Source organism: Psammomys obesus, unplaced genomic scaffold, assembly GCF_907164565.1.
Source record: "Psammomys obesus unplaced genomic scaffold, mPsaObe1.curated_primary_1811, whole genome shotgun sequence".
Lineage (NCBI taxonomy): Eukaryota > Metazoa > Chordata > Mammalia > Rodentia > Muridae > Psammomys > Psammomys obesus.
The window spans coordinates 2,865,643-2,878,540 of record NW_026590407.1 but is presented as its reverse complement, the minus strand read 5'-3'; the positions used below and the strand labels follow the sequence as shown (position 1 = coordinate 2,878,540).

Here is a 12,898-nt window from a genome sequence, read left to right as displayed (position 1 = left end):
ACCCATCACAGACAATGATGATTTTTAGATAATACTTGTGCCTCATCTAAAGTATATGACAGTCTTACATACCTTAGGATTGTCTTAAATTTCTCAGCATTGTCTTCTATAAAACAAAATATCAAGGCTATTTTTAAATTTAGCCTTTCATTACTGATTCCTTAAATCATTCTATGAAGTGCATTGAGTTACTGGTATTCATTTAACTATTCCTTTATAATATTATTGCCTAGAATTAACCATTTTAATTTGGTAAATATTGTCATATTACACATTGTGTGTATGTGTGTGTGTATACATGCATATAAGCATATGATATTACACATTGAATGACATATTTGAGGAAAAGGCTGTTACTATATGCTCCCAAACATGAAGTTTTGATTAATTCAAATTTTATTGATCTGATATTTTTTTTCTTTATTGATAGATGCCACCTGTGATGGACAAGATAGATCTGCGTATTTTGCAGGTGATTTTTGTCAAGCATGTGGAGTGGCACTGCATCTTGAATCAGAAAAAAATTCACATTATGAGGTTGGTTAAGCACAGTGGGAATAAGGATGAAAAATCACATATTTAAATGTAGCAAGTCAACTTCATATAAGTCTTCTTACTTGATTAGTAAGGCACATGGTGTCATTTCTATTTGACAAATGAGAATATTGGCTCAGGAAAGGATAGTCACATACAAATTTAAGTTTAGGGACTCTAAATTAAACTGAGTGCTTTTGACTGCAAAGTTCCTTTTTTGCCTTCACTGATTCTGCTTCTGTTATTGTAGTAAATATAATATAGGTATTTGCAAGTTTGAGAGATACTGTAGAACTCCTAGAGTCTTCCTTTATAATAAGCATAGACTATAGATTATGCTTATCAGCATCCTGTTATTGATGTGGGAGAGGCTCATAACTGCCCCTATCCCCAGATCCATTGACTGTTAACATTTGCTAGGACGCAGGAGATCATGAAGCCTCACCATTCCCTGTGGATCTATTAGCAACTGATAGTTGCTGGGGAAGGGAGAGATTTTCTGCAGTGATATTGTCCCATCACTCAGGTGCTCACAATCCTGTAAATACCTCTTACCCATCTTCATTAATGAGAACCGTGTGTCACATATAAAAGGACATGGAAGTATAAGGGGTAGTGAGCTGGAAAGAGGGGGAATTAGTGGGCACTAGAGAAGAAGAGATGATAATAGGTAATATAATTAAAATATATAAATGCATGGAAATGTCATAATGAAACTCATTAAATGTATAACTAACATGATAATAAAAAGATTGACTTCTAAGTTGTAGAATCTTTAATTTTAACTGAGTTTGAGAGATTTGAAAGGAGTGACACTCTTTCATAGTTATTGCAAACATGGGTTAAGGATGTAGCTCAACAGTATGTACTTGCCTAGCCTGTTAAAGGGCCTAGTCTCAAAGAAAAGTTAATGCAAAGCCTGCTAAAGCTCATGTCTCCAGCCCTCACATCAGAGAGGTGTACATTTTATGTGTCTCTGTTGTTAAATAAATAAAGCCCTATCTTTTTTTTTTCAGAGTGAAATACATGCTCAAAATGTTAAGTTCTGTTTTCAAGTGCATGTGGAACAAAACGAAGTGCCTGGTCGGAAAGTAAACATGCATGTTAGGAATTCTCAGGTGAGTTGTCTCTGTGGAATGTTATAATTATGAAATGCAAGGCTTTGAATCTTTCAAAAGTAAAAGGTTGTGCTTTTTACAGGTGTACAAAAGTGGAGAAGTCAACAGAAACAAATTCAGTGGTTTTGACTCCTCAGCTGTTGCTCAATCTCACTATGTGGGAAAGAGCCATACACAAAATCAGAAGCAGTTATTATTGGAAGAACAGGAACGAGTATCTCAATCAGGATGTCAACCAAAGATGGGTAAGACACTATTCATATCTTTATCTCAGATGAATACTACACACTGTATCCTTTTTGGGGAGCAAAGTTGTACTACAGTTTAAACAACGCGATTATTCTATTTAGTGAATCTCTTTTTGTGTCCTTGTCTGTAGAGATAATTGCTCACAGAATTTTAAGAAATTCTATGACCACTATTCATTTTAATAAATACAAATGTAAACATGTGATTTCTGTATGATATAAATAATAATAAGTAGGTATTAATAACACTATGTCATTAGGTATTTATGCCTGGAAAATATTCATCAGCATTCAAATCCATCACATCATATACGTATTGTCCAAAGCAAAGTCATTACCTCATCATATTATTAGAATTTATTTTTTCTTAATAAGTTAAACTAAATTAGATTTTATATTTATTCTAGTCTCTCAAATTTTCATGTTATTGAAGAAAAATGTGAACTTAGAAGTTCATACCATGTGATTTACCCTGTGAATTACAAAGAACCATCTTGAAATGGTTCCCATGCTTTTAATGTTACCTCAGATAAGTGTTGTCAAATAATACTAAGTGTAAAATATTCCTTCCATCCCATATCTTAAGAGTACAAACTGGATGACACCTAGTATTCACATTTATCTCACGGAAGTGCATTTGTGACAGTTCCCTTAATCCAGAAGGTCTGTAATGAAAAAAAGTGGAAAAAGAGTAATTTTTACAGAATATCTCTAATATTTAATTTAATATTACACTGTATACAGTTCTAATATCTGAATACATGTTGATAATTTCTCATGATAATTATTTCTACAGATAGACCCAATCCTACTCCAGCAGCACCATCCTTCCTGAAGTCTGTTATTGTGAAGCCTCCTCCAGGTAGGAATAAAGACACAACTCTCTTTTTTTCCAGCAGTGCTTTGGATCTAGATAATCCAAAGAGACTGTATAAACTCTTCACTACTTCTTTAAATAATCTGCTAATGTTCCACAACATTATATTAGGAGCACAAAGAAATGAAGCTAGGAGAACACCTATAGCTGGAAAGCAGAGAAATGTCTTCCAGCAAAATCAAATACAAATGGCAAACGAGAAAAGCATTCTACCATCTTTCATATCAAGTTTGTATTTTATAAAATATATAGATGACTAGTTTATTTATAAACCACTCTCTTTTTATTGATTAAAGAACTGATATTATTCAAGCAAGTGAGTCCATGTATTTTGACTTATTTTTCTAGGACATGAAAGCCAGAAAGTCTTTTATGTCTATTAATTTTAAAATCATTCATGAACATGTGTGTTGTGGTGTTGTTCCGTGTTATTTTAAGGAAATACTTCAAATTAGTATGTGATAGTGACATTCATTTTCCCTGTTAAGCTAGTCATTCTATGGAGTATGAATAGGAATATATTTTCTATTTCTTCTTTACTAAAGAAGAAAATATGTAAGCTAGTTAATAATACCTCACTGCAAAAGACTACATATTTGGTTTTATGCACATATTTTGCTACCAGAGGTAATGAAACATTATAGTCCATAGATTTCTATGGTTTTAATTAATCAAAAAAGAAAGGTTAAAAAGAGACCAGATGGCTTAGCGCTAAAAGAATGATAGCAGAAATTCAGGTACTGAATGGATACTGGCCTTGACTGGAACAACATATCTTCTCTTGCATCGTGCTTTTTCATCCCCACTACAGCCGAGCACCTTCTCACTAATAGTGTATCTTACTGCCCTTTATTCTCTCTTCTTTTCCCCAATTCATTATGTTTTACCTCTTATTACTAAATAGACTCTGCTCCACATGAAAATGTTCATCACTCTTGACTTATTAAAATTCTATTACTTTTATTCACAACTCCTCACAGTCTGTTTCTTTTTTATTTCTGTTTATTTGCTTTCTTTTCATTTTTTTTATTTTTTAATATTAGTTACAGTTTATTAACTTTGTATCCCAGCTGTATCCCGCTCCAACATTCCCTCCCAATCCCACCCTCCCTCCCTTATTTCCTCCCTGCCCCTTTCCAAGTCCACTGATAGGGGAGGACCTCCTCCCCTTTCATCTGACTCTGGTTTATCAGGTATCTTCAGGACTGGCTGCAAAGTCCTCCTCTGTGGCCTAGCAGGGCTGCTCTTCCCTCGGGCGCAGGGGATGGGAGAGGTCAAAGAGCTTGCCATTGAGTTCATGTCAGAAATAGTCCCTGTTCTCCTTACTAGGGTACCCACTTGGATACTGAGCTACCATGGGCTACATCTGAGCAGAGGTTCTAGGTTATATCCATATATGGTCCTTGGTTGGAGAAACTGTCTCATAAAAGACCCCTGTGCCCAGATATATTTGGTCCTTGTGGAGCTCCTGTCCTCTCTAGGTCATATTAACTCCCCCTTTTTTCATACGATTTCCTGCACTCTACGGAAGGTTTGGTTATGATTCTTAGTATCTGCTTTGATATGCTGCTAGATAGAGTCTTTCAGAGGCCCTCTGTGGTAGGCTCCTGTCCTGTCACTTGTTTTCTCCTACATCCAATGTCCATCCCATTTGTCTTTCTGAGTGGGGATTGATCATCTTACCCCGGGTTCTCCTTCTTGTTTATTTTCTTTAGGAGTATAGATTTCAGTATGTTTATCCTATCTTATAGGTCTATATAAGTGAGTATATACCATGTATGTCTTTCTGCTTCTGGGATACCTCACTCAGGATGATCTTTTCTAGATCCTACCATTTGCCTGCATATTTCATGATTTCCTTGTTTTTAATTGCTGAGTACTATTCCATTGTGTAAAAGCAGCACAATTTTTGTATCCATTCCTCAACTGAGGGAAATCTGGGTTGTTTCCAGGTTCTGGCTCTTACGGATAAAGCTGCTACAAATATGGTTGAGCAAATGTCATTGTTGTGTACTTGAGCATCTTTTGGATATATGCCTAGGAGAGGTAGAGCTGGATCTTGAGGAAGCAGTATTCCTAATTGTCTGAGAAAGTGCCAGATTGATTTCCAAAGTGGTTGTACGAGTTTGCATTTCTACCAGCAATGGAGGATTCCCTTTTCTCCACAACTTCTCCAGCATGTGTTGTCACTTGGCACATGAGACAACCTCCTGAACAGAATACCAACAGTACAGGCTCTAAGATCAACAATCAATAAATGGGACCTCATGAAACTGAAAAGCTTCTGTAAAGCAAAAGATACTGTTGTCAGAACAAAACGACAGCCTACAGACTGGGAAAGGATCTTCACCAACCCTATATCTGACAGAAGGCTGATATCCAGAATATATAAAGAATTAAAGAAGTTAAAAAGCAACAAAGCAAGCAATCCAATTTAAAAAATGGGGTACAGATCTAAACAGAGAATTCTCAGTAGAGGAATACAGAATGGCAGAGAAACACTTAAAGAATTGCTCAATGTCCTTAGCCATCAGAGAGGAGAGATGCAAATCAAAACGGCCATGAGATTTCACCTGACACAAATCAGAATGGCTAAGATAAAAAACTCAGGAGTTAATAGCTTTCTAAGTATTTTCCCTTCTACTAGTTTTGTCTCCACAAATCCACTCTCAGTTTCATTCAAAATACAAATTTTTCCATGACACTGTCTTAACTTTTTTCCAACCTCTTCACTCTTTTTCCAACTTCTAAGGATGAAATCTAAATGCCACAGTTCTCTCTTTTTTTCCTCCTTTTCTTCATGCTTGTCCTCTGCAACTGACCTGCTGCTCTCTATGCAGACTAGTACCTGCAAGTTATATGGCTTTCAAAAACTTTACCTTACTTCTTTTATTTGTGTTCTTGCTCATACTTCCTCCTCCTTTGTTGCCTGAAATAGTTCCATAACCTGCTTTTGAGTAAACTCATATTCATTCTTAAATGTAGTGCAGCTACTTGGAAATCTTTTTACTTTTCTTAAGGTTACCTACCTACCCTTCTGTATGTCTTTAACCTGTGTGTCTACTTACCTCTCTACATGCTTTTTCCTCCATTTCAATTTGATGTCTTTAGGGAGGAAATGTTACCTCTCTTTCTAGTGCTAGACATAAAAACCAGCATAGAACTACTACTTCCTCAGTAGAGACTAGTTTAATGTATGAATCAGTCAACTATTAATGAATCTTTATCAAAAGTGTGTTCCCTTTGTTAGTACTATTTCAGTTTCTTACATAGTTTGTTAAAATGCTATAACATTTTGTAGGGACATGCAGTTTTATGTAGGATTTTAAAAGATGTTTATTTAAGTAAGCATGAAAGTAGAAATGGCAGTTGATTTTCAAGTAATCATCTGAAAAAACAGCCAATTGCCACTTTTTGTTTATTTTTTTCTAATGGTGAGCTGAGGATATCTGAAATACATGGCTTCAAAGTAAATTTGAACAGAGTCGTGCTTGGATTGTTGCTGCTATGGGAGAAAACATTTTAGCAATCTTAAATGTTAAGGTTATTTGAAAGAGGGAAGAAGAATATCTTAGTTTTCTTTCTATGATAAAACATCATGACCAAAAACAACTTTGGGAGGCAAGCTTACCACTTATCGTCAATCATGAATGGGATTCAAGAAACCTAAAGGCAAAAACGGAAGCAGATACCATGAAGGAATACTGATTACTGGCGTGCATATATGACTGGCTCAGTCTGCTTTCTTTTTTATGTGATAACATTAAATCCTTTAATTTACTCTTTCCTTCTACATCACCACCACCATCATCATCATATTCATTATTATTTTTTCAATTTTAATTTATTTTTATTTTTATTTTATTATTATTATTATTAATTACACTTTATTCATTTTGTATCCCCCCATAAGCCCCTCCCTCCTCCTCTCCCGATCCTACCCTATCTCCCCTTTCTTCATGCATGCTCCTCTTCTTTTTTATATTAATTAGAGTTTATGCAATTTGTATCCCAGCTGTACCCCCCTCGCTCATTCCTTCGTAATCTCAATCCCTCCCTCATCTACTCCCACACCCCTCTCCAAGTCCAATGATAGGGGAAGTCCTCCACCCCTTCCAACTGCCCCTAGCCTGTCAGGTCTCTTCAGGACTGGCTGCATTATTTTCCTTTGTGGCCTGGTAAGGCTGCTCCCCTATCAGGGGGAGGTAATCAAAGAGCCAGCCACTGAGTTCATGTCAGACAGTCCCTGTTCCCCTCACTATGGAACCCATTTGGAGAATGAGCTGCCATGGCCTACATCTGTGCAGGTGTTCTAGGTTATCTCCATGTATGGTCCTTGGTTGGAATATCAGTCTCAGAAATAACCCTGGGCTCAGATTCCTGGTTCTGGTGCTCTGCTTGTGGAGTTGCTGTCCCCTCCAGGTCTTTCTATCTCCCCATTCTTTCACAAGATTCCCTGAACTGTGCTTTAAGTTTGGCTATGGGTATCAGCATCTGCTTTAATGCCATGCTGAGTAAAGTCTTTGAGAGGCCCTCTGTGGTAAGCTCCTGTCCTGTTCCCTGTTTTCTCCATCTTCAGAGATCTATCCTGTTTGCCTTTTTGAATGAGGATTGAGCATCTTACCCAGGGTCCTCTGACTAGTTTAGCTTCTTTAGGCGTACAGCTTTTAGTATGATTATCTATATTATATGTCTAATATCCACTTGTGAGTGAGTTTATACTTTGTGTGTCTTTTTGCTTCTGGGATGCCTTACTCAGAAGGATCTTTTCTAGTTCCCACTATCTGCCTGGAAATTTCATGATTTCCTTGTTTTTAATTGCTGAGTAGTATTCCGTTGTATAAATGTACCACAATTTATTTATCCATTCCTCAGTTGAGGATCATCTGGGTTTTTCCCAGATTCTGGTTATTACGAGTAAAGCTTCTAAGAACATGGTTGAGCAAATGTCTTTGTTGTATGCTTGAACATATTTTGGAAATATGTCTAGGAATGGTATAGCTGGATCTTGAGGTAGCACTATTCCTAATTTTTTGAGAAAGCACCAGACTGATTCCTGAAGTGTTTGTACAAGTTTACATTCCCACCAGCAATGGAGGAAGGTTCTACTTTTTCCACAGCCTCTCAAGTATGTGTTGTCACTTGAGTATTTGTTCTTAGTCATTCTGATGTGTGTTAGGTGAAATATCAGGGTCCATTTGATTTGCATTTCTCTGATGACTAAGGAGTTTGAGCATTTCTTTAAGTGTTTCTCTGCCATTAGATATTCTTAGGCTGAGAATTCTCTATCACTGTACCTCATTTTTTAATTGGATTATTTGGTTTGTTGGTGTCTACTTTCTTCAGTTCTTTATATATTCTGAATTTTAGCCCTGTATTGGAGGTAGGGTTGGTGAAGATCTTTCCCCAGTCTGTAGGCTGCTGTTTTGTTCTGTTGACAGTGTCCTTTGCTTACAGCACATTTTCTATTTCACCACGTCCCATTTATTAATTATAGATCTTAGAGCCTGAGCTGTTGGTTTTCCTTTGTGCCAATGTGTTCGGGGCTCTTCCCCATTTTTCTTTCAACAGAATTAGTGTGTCTGGTTTTATGCTGAGATATTTGATCCACATGGACTTTAAGTTTGTTCAGGGTGATAGATATGGGTTTATTTGCATTTTTCTACCTGTGGACTTCTAGTTTGACCAGCACCATTTGTTGAAGATGTCTTTTTTCCATTGACTGGCTTGGCTTCTTTGTCAAAAATCAAATATTCATAGGTGTGTGGCTTTATTTTTGGGTCTTCGATTAGATTCCATTGATCCACGAGTCATTTTCTATGCTAGTACCATGTAGTTTTTATAACTGTTGCTCTATAGTAGAGCTTGAAATCAGGAATGGAAAGACTGCAGAAGATCTTTTATTGTAGAGGATTTTTTTTTTAGCTGTTCTGGGTTTCTGGTTAATCCGTATGAAGTTGAGAATTTTTTCTTTCAAGGTCTGTAAAGAATGGTGTTGGCATCTAGGAATACTCAATTTTTGACAAAGAAGCCAAAACCATTCAATGGAAAAAAGACAGCATCTTCCACAAATGGTGCTGCTCCACCTGGATGTCCACGTGCAGAAAAATGGAAATAGATCCATATTTATCACCCTGCACAAAACTAAAGTCCAAGTGGATCAAAGACCTCAACATAAAACCAGATACTCTAAATCTGTTAGAAGAAAAAGTGGGGAACAGCCTAGAATTCATGGGCACAGGAGACAACTTCCTGAACAGAACATCAACAGCACAGGCTCTAAGAGCAACAATCAATAAATGGGACCTCATGAAACTGAAAAGCTTCTGTAAAGCAAAGGACACTATCATCAAAACAAAACGACTGCCTACAGATTGGGAAAGAATCTTCACCAGTCCTTTAACTGACAGAGGGCTAATATCCAGTATATATAAAGAACTAAAGAAGCTGAAAAGCAACAAACCAAGTAATCCAATTAAAAAAATGGGGAACAGAGCTAAACAGAGAATTCTCGATAGAGGAATATTGAATGGCAGAGAAACACTTAAAGAAATGCTCAATGTCATTAGCCATTAGGGAAATGCAAATCACAGTGACCCTGAGATTTCACCTTATACCCATCAGAATGGCCAAGATGAAAAACTCAAGTGACAACATATGCTGGAGTAATTGTGGAGAAAAGGGAACCCTCCTCCACTGCTGGTGGGAATGTAAACTGGTATAACCACTTTGGAAGTCTATCTGGCACTTCCTCAGACAATTAGAAATAGTGCTTCCTCAAGATCCAGCTATACCACTCTTAGGCATATATCCAAAAGATGCTCAACTATACAACAAGGACATTTGCTCAAGCATGTTTGTAGCAGCTTTATTTGTAATAGCCAGAACCTGGAAACAACCCAGATGTCCATCAATGGAGGAATGGATACGGAAATTGTGGTATTTTTACACAATGGAATACTACTCAGCAATCAAAAAGGAGGAAATCATAAAATTTTCAGGCAAATGGTGGGATCTAAAAAAGATCATTCTGAGTGAAGTATCCCAGAAGGAGAAAGAGAAACACGGCATATACTCACTTATATAGACCTATAAGATATGATAAACATAATGAAATCTATACACCTAAAAAAGATAATCAAGAAAGCAGACACGGGGTAAGATGATCAATCCTCATTTAGAAAGAAAAATGGGATGTGTATTGAACTCATGACAGGAGTCTACCGCAGAAGGCATCTGAAAGACTCTACCTAGCAGTGTTTCAAAGCAGATACTAAGACTCATAACCAAACCTTCGGCAGAGTGAGGGAATCATATGAAAGAAGGGGAGTTAGTATGATGGGGAAAGGATAGGAGCTTCACAAGGACCAAATATATATGGGCACAGGGTCTTTTCTGAGACTGACACTCAACCAAGGACCATGCATGGATATAACCTAGAACCTCTGCTCGGATGTAGCCCATGGTAGCTCAGTAACCTATTGTTTTTCCCACAGTAAGGGGAACAAGGACTATTTCTGACATGAATTCAATGGCAGGCTCTTTGACCTCCCCACCCCGCAAAGGAGGAGCAGTCCGTTAGGCCACAGAGGAGGACTTTGCAGCCAGTCCTGATAAAACAGGGTCAGATGAAAGGGAAGGAAGTCTTCCCCTATCAGTGGACTTGGAGAGGGGCAGGGAGGAGATGAGGGAGGAAGGGTGGGATTGGGAGGGAATGAGGGAGCAGTATACAGCTGCGATACAGAGTTAACAAAATGTAACTAATAAGAAAAAAAATGACTTGAAAAAAAATAAAAATAATAATTAAAAAAAAAGAATGGTGTTGGTAATTTGATGGAAATGTATGGAATCCGTAAATTGCTTTTTGCAAAATGGCCATATTTACTATGTTAATCCTACTAAGCCATGAGCATGAGAGATCTTTCCATCTTCTGATATTTACTTCTATCTCTTTCTTCAGAGACATGAAGTTTGTTGTTGTTTTTTTTTTTTCCCTACAATTCTTTGACTTGCTTGGTTAGAGTTACACCAAAGTACTTTATGTCTTTTGTGGGTTTTGTGAAGGGTGTTGTTTCCCTAATTTCTTTCTCAGCTCATTTGTCTTTTGTATACAGGAGATCTATTGATATTTTTGAGTTAATTTTTATGCAGCCACTTTGATCAAGGTGTTTATCAGCTGTAGGAGTTCCCTGGTAGAATTTTGTGTCACTCATGTATACTATTGTATCATCTGCAAACAGTGATTCTTTGACTTCTTTTCAATTTGAATCCTGTTCATCTCCTCTAATTTTCTTATTGCTTCAGCAAGGACTTCAAGTACTATGTTGAAGAGGTATGGGGAGAGTGGGCAGCCTTGCCTTGTCCCTGATTTCAGTGGGATTGCTTTAAATTTCTCTCCATTTAGTTTGCTGTTGGCTATAGGCTTGTTGTATATTGCCTTTACTATGTTTAGGTAAGTGCCTTGTCTCCCTGATCTCACCAGGATCCAGGACTTTAAATATGAACAAGTGTTGGAATTTCTCAAATGCTTTCTCTGCATCTAAGATGATGATCACATGATTTTTTTTTTCTTGCAGTTGGTTTACGTGGTGTTTAGCATTGATGGATTTCCATATATTGAATTGCCGCTGCATATGTGGGATGAAGCCTACTTGGTCCTACTTGGATGATATCTTTGATGTGTTCTTGGGTTTGGTTTACAAGTATTTTGTTGAGTATTTTTTGCATCAATGTTCATAAGGGAGATTGGCCTGAAATTCTCTTTCTTTGTTGGGTCTTTGTGAGGTTTAGATATCAAGATGAGTGTGGCTTCACTGAATGAGTTTGGTAATGTTCCTTCTGTTTCTTTTTTGTGGAATAGTTTGAAGAGAAGTGGAGTTAGCTCTTCTTTGAAGGTGTGGTATTGATTTCAGCCCCGAGTTTTAGTATTTCTAGCCACCTACTCCTCTTGGATGTGTCTGCATCTTTCTTTCTTTTTCTTTCTTTCTTTTTCTTTCTTTCTTTTCTTTCTTTCCTTCCTTCCTTCCTTCCTTTCTTCCTTCTTCCTTTCTTCCTTTTTCTTCCCTCCCTCCTTCCCTCCTTCCTTCCTTCTTTCCTTCCTTCCTTTCTCAAGCTTTCAGGTGAGCCATTAAGTTGCTTGTAAAATGTTTCGAATTTCTTTATGAAGGCACTTAGTGTTGTGAACTTTCCTCTTAGCCCTGCTTTCATTGTGTCCTATAAGTTTGGGTATGCTGTGCCTTTGTTTTCATTGAATTGTAGGAAGTTCCAAATTTCTTTATTTCTTCCTTAACCCAGCTCTCACTGAATAGAGAGTTGTTCAGTTTCCAAGTATGTGTAGGCTTTTTGCTATTTCTGTTTTTGTTGAGGCCTGCCTTTAGTCCATGTTGTTCTGATATGATATGTGACCAACTATATGTTCTATTTTAGAGAAGGTTCCATGAAGTGCTGAGAATAAGGTATATTCTTTTGTGTTTGGGTGAAATTTTCTGTAGATGTCTGTTAGGTCCATTTGATTCATGATCTCTGTTAGTGTCATTGTTTCTTTGTTTAATTTGTTTTGTTGACCTGTCCTTTGTTGAGAGTGGGGTGTCGAAGTCTCCCGCTATTAAGATGTGGGGATCTATGTGTGGTTTCAGTTTTATTAATGTTCTTTTACAAATAAGGGTGCCCTTATATTTGGGGCATAGGTGTTCAGAATTGTGATGTCTTTTTGGTGGAATTTTCCTTTGATGACTATGAAGTGACCTTGCCCATCTCTTTTGATTAATTTTGGTTGAAAGTCTATTTTATGAAATATTAGAATGGCTACTCCTGCATGCTTCTTGGGTCCATTTGCTTGGAAAACCATCTTCCAGCCCTTTACTCTCAGGTAATGTCTGTCTTTGTGACTTAGGTATGTTTCTTGTATGCAACAGATTGTTGGGTCTTGTTTACACATGCATTCTGTTAGTCTGTGTCTTTTTATTGGAGAGTTGAGTCCATTGATGTTGAGAAAGATTAATGACCAGTGGCTGTTAAATCCCTTTATTTTGATGTTGGTATAGGTAGTGTGTTTGTGTGCGTGGCTACTTTTAGTTTTGCTGTAGTGAGGTTATTTATGTCCTGTGTTTTCCTGAATGTAG

The 12,898-nt window shown here is 37.2% G+C and overlaps 1 protein-coding gene across 1 annotated transcript in view; it reads left to right on the top strand.

Moving 5' to 3' along the window:
* Nucleotides 1-12,898, top strand: part of Zmat1 (zinc finger matrin-type 1) — a 45,172-nt gene that overhangs the window by 19,321 nt on the left and 12,953 nt on the right. Inside the window, exons 2-5 of the mRNA XM_055607299.1 lie at nucleotides 431-537; nucleotides 1,551-1,652; nucleotides 1,735-1,897; nucleotides 2,697-2,762. Of these exons, the coding sequence (XP_055463274.1) occupies nucleotides 431-537; nucleotides 1,551-1,652; nucleotides 1,735-1,897; nucleotides 2,697-2,762 (438 nt within the window). The remainder of the gene's footprint in view (nucleotides 1-430; nucleotides 538-1,550; nucleotides 1,653-1,734; nucleotides 1,898-2,696; nucleotides 2,763-12,898) is intronic.